Here is a 20,373-nt window from a genome sequence, read left to right as displayed (position 1 = left end):
GCTAGAATACTAAGAAATGGTTTGACTGTCTTTTATGAACTGTTTAAGAAATTCAAGGGAAAATTTCATTTCCCTTTTCTTACCATACACTTGATGAGGTTGTACTTCCTTGCCCCACAGACAGAGCAATGCTTTGGCCATTGAACCATAAGCAGACTCGAGGTAGCTAGCATTCGGGAGGGATTGCTGAGGCTGAGTACAGATTCTGCTGTGTTTCTTTTAACCTGCATTGATAAACATAGAGACAGTCTCCACCATACTTTCTCTTGTGGTTTGTATGTAGATCTCTCCTACCCACAAAGGTTAATGTGCTAAAAGCTTGGTCCTAAGTGTGCAAATGTTGATAAGTTTAGGTCCTTTCAGAGGTTGGATATAGTGAGAGATGACTAGGTCACTCAGGCTCTCTTACTCCAAAGAGATTAGCATCTGCTTCGCGGGAGTGGGTAAGGTCTCATAACTTGACTTTGGAAATGGGTTGTAATTGCTCAGCCTTGTGTTTATCTTCTTCTAACCACCACACTGGCCACTCTTGTATGATTTCTTCCATGTGATGTTACCTACCTGCTACGACATCACGAGGCACATGCTGACCATGGCCGCCTGAACTCAGACATTTCAACCTCCTAGAAAATGGCCCCAAATATACCTCACTTTTTTTTTTTTTCGAGACAGGGTTTCTCTGTATAGCCCTGGCTGTCCTGGAACTCACTTTGTAGACCAGGCTGGCCTCAAACTCAGAAATCCACCTGCCTCTGCCTCCCGAGTGCTGGGATTAAAGGCGTGCGCCACCATGCCCGGCTATACCTCACTTTCTCACAGTGTTCCTCTCAGGGGTTTGAGAGATGCCCCCCAGTGTGGATTAAGTAAGACATTCCCCGGATGAGGGTAGAAAGGAATAGTGTTTCTAGCTAAATGGGGATTAATATGCCACCTAGATAAGAAATGAACAGGGGTTTTGGAAGCCTCCTTAGCATGGCTGGTTCACAGATGAACCATCATAACACACATCCTGTTAGATTTGCTTCATTAGCTGTGACTTTACTGCATACTGTACTGAGGTTTTCCAGAAAGTGTTTATTTGAAGTATCATAGACTTCCGTCCATAACTTCTTCCACAAATACCACTAAAGATATAACTAACACTCTGTAACTAATAAACTTCAATGAAAGTGAATAGGCGACTACAAAGAGAAATTGCAATCTACATTTATTGATGAGAGAGATATATATACACAGTAGTTAAAACACTTAGTGAAAGATTGAATTCACAGGTTATTTCCATCATATGAAGAATATCCAGTTATTTTACACATGAAATGTTACAGTCATGAGTCTACATCACAAGGAAAGCTAAAGACGAACACAGGAGATCTCAACTACCCAAGGTGTGCTTTGCCAACAAGGCATTTCCTAGTACCATATATAAGAAACAGCCCCCAAATTAGTCTCTTTGCATTCATTAGTCTTTAAATACCATGTGCTATAGACGCACTATGCTACATGACACCAGACCAACGGGGACTGTGAGCGGAAGGGAAAACATTAATCTGATCTTTCATTCAAAAATAATCCTGCCTAAAGTCTCCTTCCCTTCTGTACTTTTTTTTTTTTCATCCATAATTTGAAGGGCACAGTCACCATATCCCCTCACTCCACACATCTGGGGAAGCCCCTGAAAATGAGTGTGCTTGCTTCACCTCTCAATGATCTGTGAGGAAAGGGAGGGGTACTCTCGAGCACATTGCTGTTTCTTCTGTCTTTGTGGGGAAGAGAGGGGTTACAGGAACTACAAAGTATGGTATTTAGTGAGAATGCAGTTCGCAAAATCACATCTAATTGCCATTGTTAATCTCATCTCCACCTACTCCACACAGGCAAGCAGAGCAGGCTGAGTAGAGGAGATCAGCCTCCTGTCACATACTCAAGATCAGTCCATCAAAGGTTGGTCCTCTGCCAATGCCAAGGTTGACCACTGGCCTTTGCTGGTCCTCAACCATTGCTGGCCCCTGGCTGTTGCTGGCCCTGAGCCTTCGTGTGCTTCTAGTACTCTGTTGTTCTCTCACAGGTGTGCAATTTGCTGCCAGAACTGTGCTTTCGGGGGAGGCTCAGGCTCACCTGCATGACTACTAATCAATAAAAACATTCTTGTACTCCAACTCGGGAAGTCAAAGGTAACAAGGTTCTTCAGGCCATGATGTTTAGGCCATGATGAAGGTCACCATCAAGTGAAGATCTGACAACCAGAGAGGTTGACCCTTCCCCCAGAAGACATGATTTGAGTATGAAGAGGAGATGGACTTTTTGATTTTTTTTTCTGTCTCTTTAAGCCCAGTCCACCAGTGAGGGAGGAGAGACGAGTGTCTTCATTCTAAACCTCCCTCAGACTTGGTAACCACAAGTTCCACTGGTGCACTGAGTGGGAATGATGCAGGCGTAGGCTGATATTTCACTGAGTAACAGGAAACACATTCACCCCCATTCCTCCTCGGGGCTGTATTTACAAAGGTGCTGGACTCAGAGATTTGCAAACAATCATGAGTACAGGGGTTTCATAGGTTAAGTTCTTCACTCAGGTCACATTGAGAACGAGAAATAACTCTTAGACGACACCTAAGACTGCAAAGGAAGGTTTCCAAACGGCAACCGACATATCTACTGCATTTAGATAAACAGCCAAGAAAAACAGTTACATTAAATTACGTCTATACATTGTTTCACTGAAATTACACACAAATACCTACATGATAGCTACACAAAGTGCATAGGCACTGTCTTCATGCGTGAACCAAGTATCAGCGTGTACACACAAGAAACTCATGCTCTGATAGCTAGCGGTGAAAACAGATACAATCGTAGCCAGTTGAGGGCACAGCTAATCTGTTCGCTTAATGAGGAGCGGGTTTGAATACATCCTACTATGTCATCTATGTAACAGGCTATTCTTTCAAACACAGTAAAATACCAGTCCTCCCACCATTGCAGAGTGTGTGTTCGGTGGAGAAAAGACACCTTGTGTTTTCCGTGGCTACTGGTTTACCTTGTGGGAAGGTTACATAAGTTTGTTGCCTACCTGAGGATAAAGTATTTGAGTTTATGCTAAATAATCTCAGTATGCCTCTAACTCCCAGCTCTGCCCCGCCCCCAGGGATACAGCATGGATTCTGAATGGGTACTAAAAATATGTTGTCTTTCATTTCTTCTTAAAAATATATGTTCAATTCATATAACAATGTGAGGTTTTGCTATCATTTTGCTTGGCAAGACTTAAAACTGCACCAAACCTGTCCTGAATTCTTTTCTTCCTAACCATCCTCAGTCTTTGCTACTCTGTTTCATTAGGGCCAATTTTCACATAAACATCTAGAAATGCATGGGAGATTCTGATAGAGAAGCGGTCCCGCTATTAGCACCGGCCTTTATTCTTCTTATAGAAAAATAAAATTAGAAAGGTCCATTGGGCAAACAAGAACTGGTGTCGGGAAACAGCAGTCAGCACCATTCCTTGATGCTGAAGGATTAACTGTTCAGTTGTATATGCTAACTACCTAAGGGGCTTAAGCAATTCTTCGTTCTGAGTTTGGTCAAGTTATTCATTGCATCATTAAGGACTGAGTTCCAAAATTTCTCAAATGTGTCTGTATGCTCAGGAAACAGTTGATACCCCAAATTGCTATAGAAATGTGTGCTCTAATTAGCTATACTTCTATCTATGTGGTTTTATAGAAAATATCATAAGAAAATATCTGTCTGAAAAAATTACAGATACCAAAGAGACTATATCAGCCTACTCTGAGTCTTTATGATTTTTGAAGAGTAGATACAAATGTGTAATGTTATTAAAAGTTAAATTAACATTAAAACTTGTAATATCCAGGACTATAAATATTCTCTGTATAAATAATAGCAAAGAAATTTGGGGATTTGTGGAAGAGAGAATGTAAGATTGGGCCAAACTAACTTTGTAGATTGGAGGTGCAATACTGATCAGAGGGTGATATGGTGTCCCTAGTAACATAGATTCATACCAGGAAGCTAAAATATATCTGCTGGCATCAAGATAAAATTAGATTCACAGTTTGCCAGCTCTGTCCTCAATTTGTAGAAAACAAATAGAAAAGAATATACAAAAAATTCTCCAAAAAGTAGGTTTGTTTTAATATATACAAATCTCTATAGTGACCAGCTGATCTGATCACTGTTGTGCAATGTGGGGGTGGGATGCTGAGATTTTATGGAGGAGGGAAGAAAGAGGAAAGAGTTGAGGTGGTTTGTAGAAGAATCTGGATACCGAAGGCTCTTAGAACAGGAAAGTGACCTTGTGGGTACTAAGCCACCCAGGAGCTGAGTTTCTGGTTGTGTGTATTAGGGAATTTGTTGTAGCATGGAGAGAACTTAGGGATCTGTTTGACCACTTCCTTGGCTGTAAGTGTGCCTGCTCTCCACGTAGGGCAGGAAGCCATTTCCAGGCAGGATAAAATGGTTGCCATAGAGAGAAACAAAGCCCAGAAGTAGCAAGGCTCTGACTGCATCATCCCCCATGTCCCAGAGGATGGTGATAAGGATAACAGTCTGTTGTTAGGTTCTAAAGCTCACCCAGGGGTTGGGGGTGTCTCCAGGGGAACCCAGATATTCTGCCACCCGTTGTCTGGGTCACGTGATGCCTCTGCAGAGCACAGGTCTGTTCCAATAGTAGATTTTATTCTCAGCCTAAAAATTCCCCAAAATACAATGAGAAAGACTTAAAAATACCAAAACTGGTAACTGGATCATAGGATAAGACAAGATTCAGCATAGAAAAAAAAAAAAAAACTGATCAGAAATGATTCAGAGTGTTAGTGTGAACCCAATCTCCCAGGACCTTCTGGACTTCTCCCCCTTTTCTGCAGTGACCTTAAGTAGGTCAATTAAGAAACATCTTTCTGCTCTCACCATAGATCTTCTGTCACCTTGAGAGGAGAAAAAAACCCAACCACCATCACCACTAACAATAATTAGCCCTTTCCCAACTGGCTATACTCCCTCAAATTTGAAGAGCTGAAATCTTTTCTGGCAATGAAGATGTTCACCACACTAAATACATCCATTTAACTCTGGTTGAAATTTGGTCAGAGAGCAAAAAATGCAAGCTATGACCTTTTATACAGAACCAGGGAAGGTTAGGTGCAGCCACCCTCTCTGCTGTAATGACTTAGACACTCTGTGAACATGGACGGACATGGGGCAAATGGGAAAACTCCGTTCTTATAAGTGACAGCATCTCTCCCAATGATGTGCTGTCTGTTATGCATGTAAATCAAGAGGAGAACTTTCTAATGAAATCAATCAAATCCTCTCTCCAGGGGGCGGGGGTGGGGGCGGGGGTGGGGGAAGGCGCAGAATGGATGTATACGTCTGCATGTACTTGGCGGGAAAGGTGTGTGGAGACAGTTGCTGTTGTGTAAATCTTGCACCAAATGTCAGGAGTGTTCAAGCTTGTTTGCCAGAGGCTCCCAAATTCCCACACAGGGTTGGCAATTAGGACTGTTTGGGGAAAATGATGTGGGCTGAGAATTTGGAGTGGGCTCTGTTGCTACAGCAGGTATGATGCAAGATCTCAAAATTCAGACTCCAGGTGTCTGGTCCCTCACGGTGATGTTGCAGAACATTTCCCTGAGCAAAATCACCACTTCCGTGAGAACAGTGAGTTTGGGGAATAGGGATTTTAACCAAAGGATATTTACTGATGTCTGAATGCTGGAAACTGGGTTACTGTGGCCACTCTCCAAGCTTGTAAAGTATGGAATGAATGGAAGCTTGAGTTGGAGTTTTCTCATCATGGACAAGGAAACACCTAAATTGAATATTCATTTTGTGTGTCTTTCAAACTTACAATATAAATAAGTCATGTTTGAGAACAGTAAGATGGAAGGAGATTAGAAAACTGCAGTTGGTCCAGTTCCTTCTCATTTCAGAAGGAAGTGCAAGAAACCTGGGCACACAGTGGCTGTGTGAGCCTTACAGCTACAGATGGGGAGTGTCTTAATCAAATGTTTCCTCTCCCAAGCCACGTTGTTTTTAAACATCTCTGTGTCATTGCCTGATTATGGTGTGAGGCGGTGAGACTGGCTATTACTGATAGTTAAGATCTCCTGTTATCTGCTTCCAAGCCAACCCCCTCTTAACTATTTGGCCACTTACTAAGCAGTCTCTTAAGCAATGAAACGAAAGGAAAGGGAAGGGCGAGGGCAGTGAACTGGGAAGAGAGTTTTAGGGAAAATCCTAAGCTGGTTGGTGTTCTTGATGAGACTTTATCTCACTCCACCCACGGAAAATTAGCTGTCACAGTTGCCACCTGGCTGGGTTGGCACTCAGTAATCCTTCTTTTGGGTTTAACCAGAGACTACTGTAGATGCGGTGACCATGAATCTTCAAGTGACAACTTGGTTTAGGAAACCCTTGCTTCAGACGCTAACCTTATCTCCTTAAGACCCTTGGACCCTGAAGCCCTGAAAGTATCCCAGTACTAGAAAATCCCATCTGGTCCTTCGTCCTGCCTGATAGATCATGAGTTCAGCTGCAGAATAAGCAGAAAAGAAAAAAAAAAAAAAGCAGGGCAGACAGATTGGTCCTTAAAGAGAGCAGCAAACCGGGCAGGTTGCCCCGGGGTTGTAACCACTGCCATTTTAGTCATCAAAGGAGGCCTGAGCTGCTCCGGCTTGTTTATCGGAGCCTGAGCATGCGAATACCTACTTGGGTTTATTGCTTTGTTGCATGAGGAAAATAATGCATAGGCAAGAGCCTAGACCCTGACAAAAGTGAACATTATAATAAGATTTTACTTCGGAGAACAAAGGGAAGATTACTCACAGCAGCAAGGCAGGGTTGGGTTTTCTTCTGAGGCCTTTCAACTCTCTGAAGGGTGTCTGACTACGTGCACTTCTATGTGCCATGATTTTCTAGCCATAGTTGACCCTAATCAGCGAACCACTGAGATCCCAGCATCCCCCAGCAGGGACTGATCCATAAACTGAATTCCTCATACACAGTTCCGTGCTTTCTTCGTTTTCATCTGGAGACATTCTGGAGTCCTTCCTTTGCTCTGTAAATGTCCGAACTAACTAGTGACTAGTGAGGAGAAAAGGCTAGCTGTCTTTTATAGAACATAAAACTTTCCACAGGCAATGAGGCCACACAGGCTTTTATTACCACCCCCCCCCCAAAAAAAAGCTCAAAAACCAAATCAGTAGTGATCTCATGGTCCTAAAATCACCTACAGGCCTTTACTGAGGTTTTGTGTGCTTAGGTCCTGATGGCTGCCTGGATTCTCTGGTGTCCCGCCACCCTCAGAAGCCCACAGTGAAATTTTACCTTCGAAACAACCATGCTGTTCACTGGCTGAATTGACTTTGTTGAGTTTTACTCAGCAGTTAATAAAATGATGATTTGTCTTACTTCTTATAGGGAAAGGACGAGACAGGGAAGATGAACGTCTGCTCACTTGTTTGTTTTTTCTGAAATGATTTTGATTCTTTGTAAGTATTAACTGAATCCGTTACAGGAATAGCACTGCCAAAGCCCCAATACACAAACCTCCCTGGTTCCTGGAGTTAGTGTATGTGACACACATGTTCTGTGTGTGTGTGTGTGTGTGTGTGTGTGTGTGTGTGTGTGTGTGTGTGTGCATATGAAAGGGAGAGACAGAGACAGAGGCAGAGAGAGAACTACACATAAAAGATTAATCATCATTATGGACATTCAGATCTACGATGGCTCTATTAATACACACACGGTGACAGGTACCCTATTTAGACTAAGGCTACTAGAACACACTCTGTATCTGTTTTTTTTTTCTTCAGCTTCCTGCACCTTTTCTAGGCAAGGGAATCTCCAATGGGCATGGAAAGGGTTAACAAGGCTTACAAAAGCAAGACACAGTACTATGTCAATTCCATCACATTCTAGATTTCTTAGGGAAGTCTCCAATTTGATAAATTATTTATTTTAAATAAAAATTATTAAATTTTCAGTAAATGTGATTTCCCTAGCATATTCTCTTGAGACAGCATATGTAGTCAGCAAAACCTGACTTGAGAAATAATGTGCCTTTGTTCTCCTGAAAGCTCTGTCTTCTTTACATAAGCTAACAGGACTGCTGGGGGGGGGGTGGTGAAGATAAAACAAATTAGAAAGATTTTCAGGCAGAATCTGAGATGACAAACACTGTCATCCTGTGAGTGCTTTTAAGAAAAGAGCAATGTTCAAGTACCCACGTGGCCTTGTTTCTTCTTGTATGGGGAGACTCATTGTATGGAATGGCCTTTCCCTCCCCAACACAGCAAAACCCAGCATGCTCCTGATGCCTTGCCTAGATACATCTACTCAGCATAGGAGAGCCCTGGGGTACCACTTACAGGCTATCTAGAATAGTTCCACAGCTGAGCAGAATCCCTTTGGCCCTTCTTGTCTTCCTTCAGGGTTTCACAGCTGGTCACTGCTACCCTGTTCACTGTCTCTCAGAAAAGTATAAACAAGAGTTCTGCCAGCCGATGCAGTGGTGCCCACCTGTGATCTTAGAACCGAGGCTGAGCAGTAGGTGTGAGAGTTTGAAGCCATTCTGGGCTACATAAAAAGACCTTGTTTCAAAAGTCAAAACCTGAAACAGAACAAACTAATTCATTTAATACTGCTCAATAGTGATCCTTGTTTAAAAACAGTTAGGGTTCATGAGATAAAGCAACAGGAATCTCTTGTCTTTTGTATGTGTCTGAGCTGTCTGATTTGAAGGAGAGAAGTCACAAGAGGGGCTAAGAGGAGAAACGATGGCCCCGTGCCCTTCTTCAGAGGCAATGGGTCCTATTACTGCTTATGAACGTCTCCTCAGCTCTGCCTGCTTCAGAGGACACACATGCCCTGACTGATGGCTTGGGTTCCGACACTCCTTCAAGTTGAATTTGTTTTGTTTTTCAGTGGTTCCAGTTCCCCGCTAACCGTTAAACCCAGGATCTTAGGAAAATACTGTGCATTCTTCAACAGAAGATAATAATAGAGACATCCACAATTTTAGCTTGCACAACCCATCATTAAGGATTCGTTGGCTGCCTACCACAGGCAAACCCTCATGCTGTGCCAATTATATTATTTATTCCTTCAGACTTTCACAGTCCCCGGAAAGGATTCTATCTGGAAAGTTGTGTAGAGCCGTTCTTGGTCCCCATCTGATGGTTTGAGGCTGCCTGGCCTCTGTCATAGGAACCTTTATAGGATTTTATATACATGTGTGGTTTCTGTTCCCTTCTCACCAAAGAACTTTTGTGTTTTGTGATATTTTTCATGTGCTTTAATATAACAAACACTTTCTACATATTAGATATATACCAGGATGATAGGAAAAGAGTCATAGCCAACGTGTGTCTCTTAATGTGAGGAAGCTGAAGTGCTCAGCCATATAAGCAGACAAGGATGTGATGGAAGTGACTTGGGTGTTAGAAATATCTTTCGGTGAGGAACTCAAGTGAGAATCTATGGGTGGAACAAAAAACCAGATCAGATCATCACACTTGAGTTCAATATGCTCTACGAATGCAAGTCAAACAAGAGAATTGGAATATTTAATTCTGACTAAAATTCAAGTTGACTATGCTCCTTCACTTTCCTCAAGGTATACAGTGGTAATATGCAAATGATTCCTAGATCATTTTCAAATTTGAAATTTCACATTTTTCACACACACACATCTCTCTCTCTCTCTCTCTCTCTCTCTCTCTCTCTCTCTCTCTCACACACACACACACACACACACACACACACACACACACACACAGAAAGGCAGAGCTGTGGCCTTTATGGTCACCTGCATTTCAGAGTATGGGCACCCATGAAACTCTGAAACATTCTACTTAGACAGTGCACAAAAAGGTAAGTTGTCAGAGTTCCCCCAGGCAGATGCTTTCAATCAATGTAGGTGCCAACTCTCTACAGGCTGGAGGGGAGGTAATTCTAGAAGCTTCAAGCAGAATCTTTTGTGTAGAACAAGGTGAGCCATGAACACTTTAAGGAAGACAGCACATGTGTGCTCGTTGTCTTAAGTCCCTGGAGGGTACCACACTGCTTTCATCCTGTCCCCTTGGAAAAAAAATAGCATCCACAGTGTTGCACTGAGACAAAAGGAAGCTGGCAAGAACACGTCTTCCATTCAAAGTAGTTTCTCCAGCAGCGTCCATTCAAACAATAACACAAGTAAGAAAATTAGACAGTTATAAAGCATTATTTGGCAAAGACACAGCACGGTGCCTATCATCACGGGTGTACACAGCTCCTCTATGCCTCAGCTAACAGATTAAGTAAACATAGAAACATATGCATCTTTTCCTTTTGTAAAGGAAGCCTGTTTAGAGAGCATCTTTTACCATAAGATACGCTGGGGAGTTTATTCAAGAATTGGCTGAGAATCGGGTCATTATTTTTCACGTTTCCAAGGTTCTTCCTCAACACTGCAGTCAGCTGACTTTCCATTGGCCGCCAGAGTTACCTGAAAACAATTACCATCAACATCCAACTTACAGGCCACGAACCACAAGAAACACCTCCCATGGGTCATGTGGAGAAGCACCAGATCCAAGCTTACAGTGTATGGGGAAACCATAGTTTTAAATGGTATTCCTTCAAAATTAGTTTTGAACCCATCTTGATTTTCATTACTGAATGGAGAGTTGAATTATCCATATTTGCCTGAAAGATCACGGATTCTCAGCAGTTTAGGGACATCTTCAACAACATTTTTAGGATTGTAGAATATATCACTACCCAAAGACCCATCACATACCACTGTAGTCCTTAAAATACAGTGAGTGCCATGTGCTACTCCATACAACCATACAGAAAGCAATCCAGAATTAGGCAGCTACTTCTACTCATGCATGTAAAAGGTTCAGTCACAGTGAGGCTAGGGGAATTTCATACATGTTCAGTCTTGATTACTGACTTTATGATGTTTTGGCTTTACTGAATAAGTCTTCTTGGCTTTAGAAATTAAAACGGGAAATGTTTGGAAGTGGAGGGATCAGTAGCAATGCATTCCACATCATTTTGATGTAGATATTTGGGAACCTATAATTACATTCTGTTTCTCTGGCCCAGAGCAAACTGAACCTTTATGCAGGAGGGAAGTTCTCCCATCCACTTCTAAGCAGGTTTCCTAGCTTACCTTCTGTCTGTCTGTCCTCAAGGTCATGTGCAAACTTAAACCCACGACTGATATTCCACATAATGAAGAGACTGGATTTATGGAAGCATTAGGATATGGAGACATGACAAATGCAGCAAAGTTTGAAAGAAATCGGACCTCCTTTTTACCCAAGTGGGAATGAAATGCATGCATCAAGAGCATGCAGCATGCTGGGAACAGAGAACCAGGTGCCCTTCACGAACCATGCAATGAAAATAAAAACACTATTCATTCATCCAATTCACATTAGTACATGCTCCTCACCCTGCCCAAACACTTAGAAAGTCCATGCAATTAGCAGTGATGGCTCACATGCTGTTACTTAAAGGAGAATTAAAAGGCTATTGCAAAACTCCAAACTACGGTTATGAAGACACCAGCATGACATAACAATGCTTGAAAGTAGTTTTGACCAGAGCTGCAGCAAACTGGTTTCCCCTTCAATAAAATGTCAAGAAAAACTACCAGGGACGGACTGGAGAAATCTGCCTATTCCTTGTGGCCTTGAATGTGCCTATTTGGCTCTTAATGATTAATCTCATCAATGGCAGTGCACAGCTATCAATCATAATGTGGTATCCTGGAAGAACCAGACAGCATGTGGGAGATGTTTGCTTTTTGTTTGTAAATATTGGGACCTATATTTCAAAGGTAGTTGAACCTTTGCTGAACCAAAAAAGCTGGAAGCCACCTTCTAACCCATTCTATCCCTGTCTTGTTCAGTCAAGGGTAGGGCCTTGGCAAGGAGCATTGATGCTCTTCTTGCTGGGCTCTAAAAACTGGACCGAAAAAGTGGTGGTGGTGAGAGTTAACTAGAAAGAAGTCCAAAGAAATGAACACATGTGAGCCAGATACTTAGGAAAAGGGTCATTTAAGCACATAGCTCTCCCTGCCTTCTACATCAGTGACCACACAGGTAGCTGACTCAAGAGTGAGAAGCCTGGGGCTAGGGTCCCCTTCAAAGAGCTAAAGGCAATCACCTAACTAACAACACAAACCTCTAAGATATTTATAGAACCAGTATACCCAGATCCGTTATCCTAACAGCATGCTCAGATTGAATATTGACCATCTAAGTGCTAATTACTCTACAAGGATGCAGGAGGTTGATTGGGTAGTCAGTTGTATGGAGAAACTGAACTACTAGCTCTATAGTCCAATCAAAAGAAGGCTATATAAGCACGGCATGGAATCACAATGCTAGTGGGTTTTATTCAACAAATATTTATTGAGTGCCTACAACAGCCTAGACACTGTTTGAGGAGTTGGACATGATGATGAGCCAAGACCAAGAGCACTGTTGACTGGCTTGATTTATACTGACAGAGCCTACATTTCTCCATCTATAGCTTGCAAAATTTTGCTTTAAACACATAGTAAATACTCTTGCAATCCTTAAGAAATGAAAAGTAGTAAGTCTGAAGTCCAAAACCATCTCCTTCCCTCTATACTGTACTTTTTAAAAACTCTCTCCAAAGTCTTAAGAAGCCATTTGAGAAGCTCCCCCTGCCCCAAGAAGCTCCCAGCATTGATTAGGATTCTTTTTACACATAACTGTGAAACAACAAAAAAAATAATTATGGTGACTCTACTTTGTCACATCCTATGCTTCCTTACATGACAACGATCTGAGGTAGGACCTTCTTTCTTGTATTATGCTGCATATTCTTGTTTGTATAACTCCAGTATATAAGTCAGGGTTCTATAGCTATAAGCACTAAATACCTGGAGAATGATCAAAACACGGATGCCACGGGGAAGGGTGAGGACACACCAGTAAATCATACAAGGCACACAATAAATACTTGATAAATATAAGATAAAAGTCATTCCATGAGAATGGTGACCCTTATTAATCCAAACTAACATTTCTGTGGAAAGGAACTTAACCCATTTACTTGAATGTGAAAAGCAGTAATGTTTCTAGAAGATGGACAATAGCCCCAAACGCATATCTGAAATTTTTTAAAAGGAAATCATTTTTGTCTTGCCAATTAATTAATTAAAAATAGTCTAATGCCCCAGTTTGTAGCCAAGCTCTGGCTCTCCTGCACATGTACTTGATATAGTGAGCGCAAGCAAGACTCTCTGGTCCATTAGTACTCTGGACCTATGGTATACAGTCAAGAAGATGGGACAGTTAGCTGTAACTCTCTGGCAGAAACAACGGTGCTACTTGGACTCAAGACTTAAGGAAGAAAGATTAAATGTGATTGTATCCTCAGCCATAAAAAAAGGTAGACGGGATTGCTACAGATTCAAACTGGCCTCAGCTAATACACTCAGTCATTTAGCAAGCTAACCCTTCTCCCATCTGCCAGGGTTTCTCCAAGTTTGCATCACTCTGGTCATGACACTGTCTTTGTCAATGTCAAGTTAGTTACAGTGAAGGCCAGCTAGAGCCGATCAACCTTGAAGACTTGGCACCCAACAGCTTGAAGGAAAACCCAGAACACCCACACTGCAGGAGAACTGGAGTGTGTGATACTTAGCATTAAAAAAAAAAAAAAAAAAAAAAAACTTTCTGGATAACTGTTTTGGAGGACAATTATTCTTGAAACTGCATACCCATTTGGGATGCAAAATAAAAGCTGAACTACAACTTATCCTCCTAAGAAAAAAATAAATAATTATAATTTAAAAATAAAAAATAAAAGGAAGACAGCCAATTAAACTTTTATATGAGCTTTTAAAAAAGCAATTTGTAATACAGAGTAGGGAGGAATACTCATGCTATATAAAGTCAATAATATTTGGTCTACATTTTTCTGACCCTTCCTTTGAGGAAGAGAATATCTGAAGGCCATTAAAGTTCTGACAACCACCAATTCTTGGCCCAAAGAGTGAAGAATATTGACCAAATTAGAGGGGTGAGGTGGATGTGGGAATCTGTTGAAGTAAGCAACTGATTGGTCCTTTTGGTGTCAGACTTGCTGATGTCCCACCATGCTGGATGCAGAGTGAGATGGTCTGGGCCCCACAGGAGCTTGGGTGACATGATTCCTTACAAAGCATGGTAAGAATGGATGCAAGGGGTTGTGATTTTTTTTTAAGGAGTCCAGCATGCACTATTCATATGCAGGTCTCGATATCCAGGAATGGGAAAGGTACCTTGCACTCATCTATTACGACAGAGTTGTGTGCGGCATAGACACACTGATTAGAGTTGCTTTCCCTGTGGTTCTTGTCGTCGTAAATGGACTGCGTCTTGGTCATTTCGATGTCTTCCTGCATTCGGTGTTGGGAGTCAATGGTGTCCAGCTCAGACTTGGAAAGGTGATAGACAATCCCAGCCCCAAAAGAATCGCCCACCACATTGACTGAAGTTCTCATTCTATCCCTAAAGATGAAAAACAAAGGTTGCGTTAGAAATTGCCCTTTCTATGAACCTAAGAAGAATATTTCAGAGTGCTGCTAGAACCAGCAAGTATCCAGAGTATTTTCCCTCCTCCTCGTGACTTAGGTTACAAATTCTGTATTGGAAAAAAAAAGTGGTTGTTAATAAAATACAATACAAAACAAAACAAAACAAAACAAAAACTCATCTTAGAAAATCATCACCAGGAAAGCTCACTACATTCTTAAAGGTAGCTGCGCTTTCCCATTGGGGAGCATAAGCTGGTTTGTTGAAGGAGCCTCTGATGACATTTCCTACACCTCCAAAGTTCTACCCATAAATGAGCTGGAAAGCCACTAGAGAGGTAAGTCAGTAAACAAGTAAGTAAATGTGCAGAGAAGAGACAGGAGATGGGGTAATGCTATTACTAGGAGAGCATTAGTGAGGACACTCCCCTTTCATTCAAATTCTATGACTAAGATTAAGTCACAGAGTGGAAATGTTGATTTTAAAATTAAGACAATGACCTAAAATAAAGCCTAGTTGTTGTGATGAAATCTACCTGTCATTAGGAAGTGGGAATAATGAAGCTGCACTAGGAGGAGCTTGGTGTGGCTCCCTTATAAGTCCAGAGGTCCTGATTTCAACCAGGCAAGTATGCCCATGGTGCTGGTGGTGGGGTGGGTGTCAAGTGATCAGAGCTGAACTTGAACTCTTGGGTGTGCCTCTGCCTTTGAATGCACTGAGTCCCTCTTCTGCACTCGAGAATCTGGCTGAGGTGAGGGGTGGTGGAGTCTTCACCTGAATGAAGAATTAGGCCTGAGGACATCTATATCACTTGGAGCTGATGGTTAAGAACCCCCCACCCCACCCCCAGCATAAGTGTACAAAAAGGGCAGGCATTAAGACAAGGTGTTACACACTCAGATGGGAGTAAGAAAGCCCAGGGTGCTAGTGCACATCACGGTCACAAGGACACCAGAAATGTTCTGTACACCTCAAAGATAAAAGAAGAATGTGGGGAGTTTTCATCGTATAGAAATTGCTCCTGAGAAGACATACATATTTAACACAATTAAAGCACTACACACGCATCAAGATATTATGGGGTACCTCTAATATATATAATTGTGAGTTTTGTGTTTTAAAACATAAAATTATACACATAATTTTATGTATATCAGCAGAAATAAATGGTTGGGATGTAGCTCAGAGAAAAAGGAGTTATCTAGTATGTGCAAGGACTCGGGTTTTACCCATAGCACCACAGTGGGAAAGAGTCAAGGGATGGACTCCCGAGGCTGCCTGGCTCAGATGCAAGTTTGAGTTTTGTCCCTTACCTGCTAGAAGGTCTGAGCAGACAAGGGACCTTCTCAAAAATGAAACAACAAACATGGCCAGCGCACAGGGTTGTTATGGCAGGAAAACAATATAAACAAAATGCTTACCACAGTTTCAAGCACTTGCTAAAACCCACTTAAGAAAGCTATTTACACTGATTATGAGGTACATATAGTATTACTATAAGTTTTATCCAGCCAATTCAAATGTATTTTGGCAGTTTCTAGGCAACACATCCAAACATGACTAGTTCAGCTACTGTCTCCCTCTGAAAACATTAACCCTATTTTCACTCCAACTGCTATAATAGGCAGAGTGTGGCAGACAATACCAATTATCCCCTTGAGTCCTTAGAAAAAAATAGAAGTATGCGTAAGTTTTAGTAACAAAGAGACTGTTGTTGATCCACAGAGAGCAGTTTGTAAGGACAGAACCTGGCTCTTGCAAGTTGGGTAACAGTTGTGAGGAGTCATAGAAACACTATGGATGTCTATATAAATCACCTCTTCCAAGAAGGAAAGGAAAGGAAAGGAAAGGAAAGGAAAGGAAAGGAAAGGAAAGGAAAGGAAAGGAAAGGAAAGGAAAGGAAAGGAAAGAACAGCTGACGACAGAGGCAGAGAATATGGAAAGGGATTTCTGTGCTGTGTTTATTTTGAAATTTGTGACGGTGACTAAATATGAAAGGAAGCCCATTGAAAAGACAGGACTAAAGGGTCAGAGAAACAATGATGATCTCTGGCAATGCCTCCTGGACAGATTTGAGAGGATGGCATCTGAAGTGCAGTGACAGTCATAATTTGGCAGGGGACTCAATTTTATCACTATAGAAGAGAAGGGGCAGAGGGAAAGTTTATGGAAGAGGGTTCCTCAGGAGTTGGCATACATCAAAAGATGACATGTATGTCAAACAGCAAGAATCCAACTGAGATCAAGCCCCATCCTGCCACCCTCCTCTGTCATTATGCATCCTGGGAAAATTCCCAAGTTGTCCAGTCAGAAGATCAATCATGGATATTCTAGTTATATCCCCCCCCCCCCCGAAAATACTGCAAAGACAAGAAACTTCTAAACTACCAGGGAAACGTCTTACTGGCTCGAGGAAAGTACAACTTTGACCCCAAGAAGAATATGAGAATTTCTATTTCATATGTGGAAACTTTTCCATAAGCAAATAACTTTCACTTTCTATCATTGTTACTCCAGATCTCTGGGGAAAGTCTAACTTTCATGATGACCTCAGTAGTAGAGAGAGAAACAGGGGGTTGCAGGGGTGGGGGAGATTGAGACGAAAAGGAAGAAAAAGAGGAGGAGAAGAGAAGGAAGGAAAGAGAGTGAAAGAAGAAATGATAAAAAGAAAAAGGAATAGATTTGTTGATGCTGCCTCTGGGATTCTGTCTGCCAGGATGGCAGGAAAGTCAAGGAGTTGGAAGCAGAAGCTTGCATCTAATGAATCCACTATAAATGGCTCAGCTCTTCTTTCTGGGCTGGCAGGAACCAAAACCAAGAGGGAGCTGAACAACCCTTCACACCAGTCACTGGGTCTGGCTTCCTTGAAGAACGAACTGCCAAGGTAGTCTGGCTCTTTTCTTCTCTTGGTCTGAGTCCTCTGGCAGGGAGGTGAGAGACTGTCTGTAGGTCTGAGTTCTCACAGAAAGTCTGGGTCACTCACAGTTCATCTGGGTCTTTGTCATGTGCTAAATCCTAATGATGATCATTGTTGCAGATGTAAAAGAACCAAATGCTCCGAGTGTCAGAACTTAACCAAGTAGAGTCAAAGCATAATGCACATTCTCAGAGGACAGGGTGCCAGAGTGAGGTACTCTCTTTACGAGCCCTGTGTGGCAGCAACTGGTCACCTAGGGTTCCTACCCTGGGGACGGCTGGCATTGGAGTGCTAAAATCACCTGACTGTTGGTTATGATGAGATTGGATTCCAGCCTGGGATACGCTCATGGCTTTAACAGGCAGGTTAGTTAGCTCTTCCTACGCAGAGTTCTCATTTGTCAGAATCAGAACAACACTCACCTGAGGGGAAGATAATAACTGCCCAGAGGCTCCACACAAAACCCTTTGCATATGAAAGGCTGGTGAGGCACAAAACAAGCTCCATTTCTTTAACTGCTCAAGGGATTGCTATTATTAGCCAAGTGGGGAGTTCACTTCTTCATTTCCCTCACCAGATGCACACTCCTCACTTTTCAACTAGCACTGCTGGGATTTCTTGAGCACACAACATCTGGTTGTTGTTTTGAAAGTTCTTTACTCCTGTGCATGCTCTTTGAATACAGAAATCATGTTTTATAGTTTCTATGGAAGATTGGCTTCAGGACCTCCCACAGATATCCAAAGCCACAGATGCTCAAGCCCCATGCACCAAATGTCCTAACATTTGCTTCTACCCTTCAGGCATCTCTTAAATCGCCTCTAGATCACTCTCAGTCCCCATTACAGTGGGGACACTATGTAAGCACCTGTGCTGTATTGTTTTGGGTAGACTCATAAGACAAAAGTATCTGTACATGAATGGATCAGATGCATTATTAAAAGATGGTTTCTATCACACTTGGTTAAGTCTGAGAACACAGAAACCAGAGAGAGTTGTGAGCATTCGGTGCAGCCTGGAGCAGGCTGGAAGACTTGGGAGATAGATAGGAGCAGGAGCAAGAACAGAATGGATCCTTCATTTGGATTAGAAGCAGATAAACTAAAGAGAAAGAAAGGGTTGTTTGTTTAGCAAAACATATGGCAGGCTTTGCACAGTGAAAAGCAAAGATGCAAGCATCATCTCCAAGAGGAGAGAGTCATAGAATCCAGACTGAAAGAGGTGAACCAAGATCTGGGAAGAGACTCAACAAGAAGAGCAAGAGGACTTGGCAAGACAAAAAGACTCGAAATGGTCAAGTTGAGGGAGGGAAGGTTTTAAGAGGTGATCTTCAAACATTACAAAGTTGAGTTTTAGAGGAAGAGATCCCCAGGATTACAGTTTCCATTGCTGGGGCAGGCTCCGCAGTTACAGGCCTGTATTGTTCTTTGCAAAGGACCTGAGTTTGATTCTCAGCATCCACAGGAGGTAGCTCACAACTAAAACCCTCTTCTGGACCAGGAAACCACACTCACATGCACATCCCTACACAGAGACCCATGGACATAAATAAAAATAAAACAAAAGTGCTTTTTAAAAAAAAAATTTCTATGCTGATATATCCTAACTATAAATTTAGGGTTCAGAGAACACTAAGACTCAACTGCAGGTAAGAGACTTTCCATTTCATTCTCTGACTCCCTTTAGCTTTTTGTGACAGATTAAAGATAGCGTTGCTGGTCAGACTGAGGCATCCACCTACCCTCTGGATCTATGATTGCCTTGCCTTGGGCCAGAGGCCCACGGGTTGGAAGGGGAAGGCTTGGTGAAGTGTGGATCGCATTCCACAGTGACTGATATACATCGGAGATAAGATAAAAAGGAGAAATCTGTATGCATTAAGAATAAAATCCAAAGAATGACATAAACACAAAGCTTCTAGAGTCTTCAGAGAGACAGTGGATGTGGGAGTTGGTTTCCTTTTCCATCAGGAATAGAGTGGAAGCTAAGTAAGTTTTGGATGTAGTGTGGAGGCGGCAGTGGTGTGGTGTGCGAGTATGCGTGAGCACATGTATTTATGTGGGTGTATTTAAGACATTTGCACATGGATTAAATAAGGATCAGAGAACCTATCTTCTCACTCCTACAATACTTAAGAAATATCCAAGTTGTTACTATTTGAATTATATATTGCTCATTTAATAGTTATTAAAAATGATAAATCACACCTCTCCGTTACAACTACATAGGGCATGTACTATTAGATTTCTTATAATTTGCTGTAACTTTTAAATGAATCAGTGCTAAGTGATCAGAATAATATCTAGCACTCAACTCCCTTACAATGCAATTTCATTGAATGGCTGTATAAACTGGCAATAGTCACTCAATACAGATGCTTAGATCACCAGATTCGGGCTGACCAGACACTCCTTCCATACTCCATCCAGCTCAGTCTCCCAGAATTAAGATTCCTGGACTCTACCACCAGCACCACCTGGGAACCTGGTACAAATGTCTGTTCTGTAGACCTCCTGGGTCCACATCAGAATGACTGCAGACTCAGTTTGAGGATCAGAGCTGTGCTCCCTCCAGAGAGGAGCACTAACACAGTTATACCTACCCTTACTTGGCAAACACGAGTCCAGGAAAGATCTCCCTAAGAGTGTCATATGAGAAGTGGACCACACATCCACGATGCTATCACTGTGTGTGGCTTTTCCTTTTTGGATCTTGATGGGCCCAGGGATTCATTATCTGTCTCTGGCATCAGTTTTATTTCAGTTTTCCTTTGGACTCCCCTCATTATCTTCCTACAGTTTCTTATAAAGATCTGAGTTTTGATACAAAGGGTTTCAGGAGCCGGGCTAAGTATTAACCATGGCTGCCTTTCCCATACTTCAGGACTTG

The 20,373-nt window shown here is 42.1% G+C and overlaps 1 protein-coding gene across 8 annotated transcripts in view; it reads right to left on the bottom strand.

Annotated features, from left to right (window-relative positions):
• Positions 1 to 1,185: 1,185 nt before the first annotated feature.
• Slc1a2 (solute carrier family 1 (glial high affinity glutamate transporter), member 2) overlaps positions 1,186 to 20,373 on the bottom strand; it is a 132,546-nt gene continuing 113,358 nt past the window's right edge. For 3 of the 8 annotated variants that reach the window (XM_030248894.1, XM_011239398.3, XM_030248893.1), the window contains 2 exons: positions 14,315 to 14,543; positions 1,191 to 10,507 (listed from right to left, as the gene is read on the bottom strand). In XM_030248894.1, coding sequence (XP_030104754.1) covers positions 10,436 to 10,507; positions 14,315 to 14,543 — 301 coding nt within the window. In that variant the 3' untranslated portion in view covers positions 1,191 to 10,435. The other 5 variants (NM_001077514.4, NM_001077515.2, NM_001361018.1 and 2 more) reach the window with 3 other exon arrangements.

Source organism: Mus musculus, chromosome 2, assembly GCF_000001635.26.
Source record: "Mus musculus strain C57BL/6J chromosome 2, GRCm38.p6 C57BL/6J".
In the NCBI taxonomy this organism is placed as follows: Eukaryota; Metazoa; Chordata; class Mammalia; order Rodentia; family Muridae; genus Mus; species Mus musculus.
This window is presented reverse-complemented; position numbering and strand designations above follow the sequence as displayed.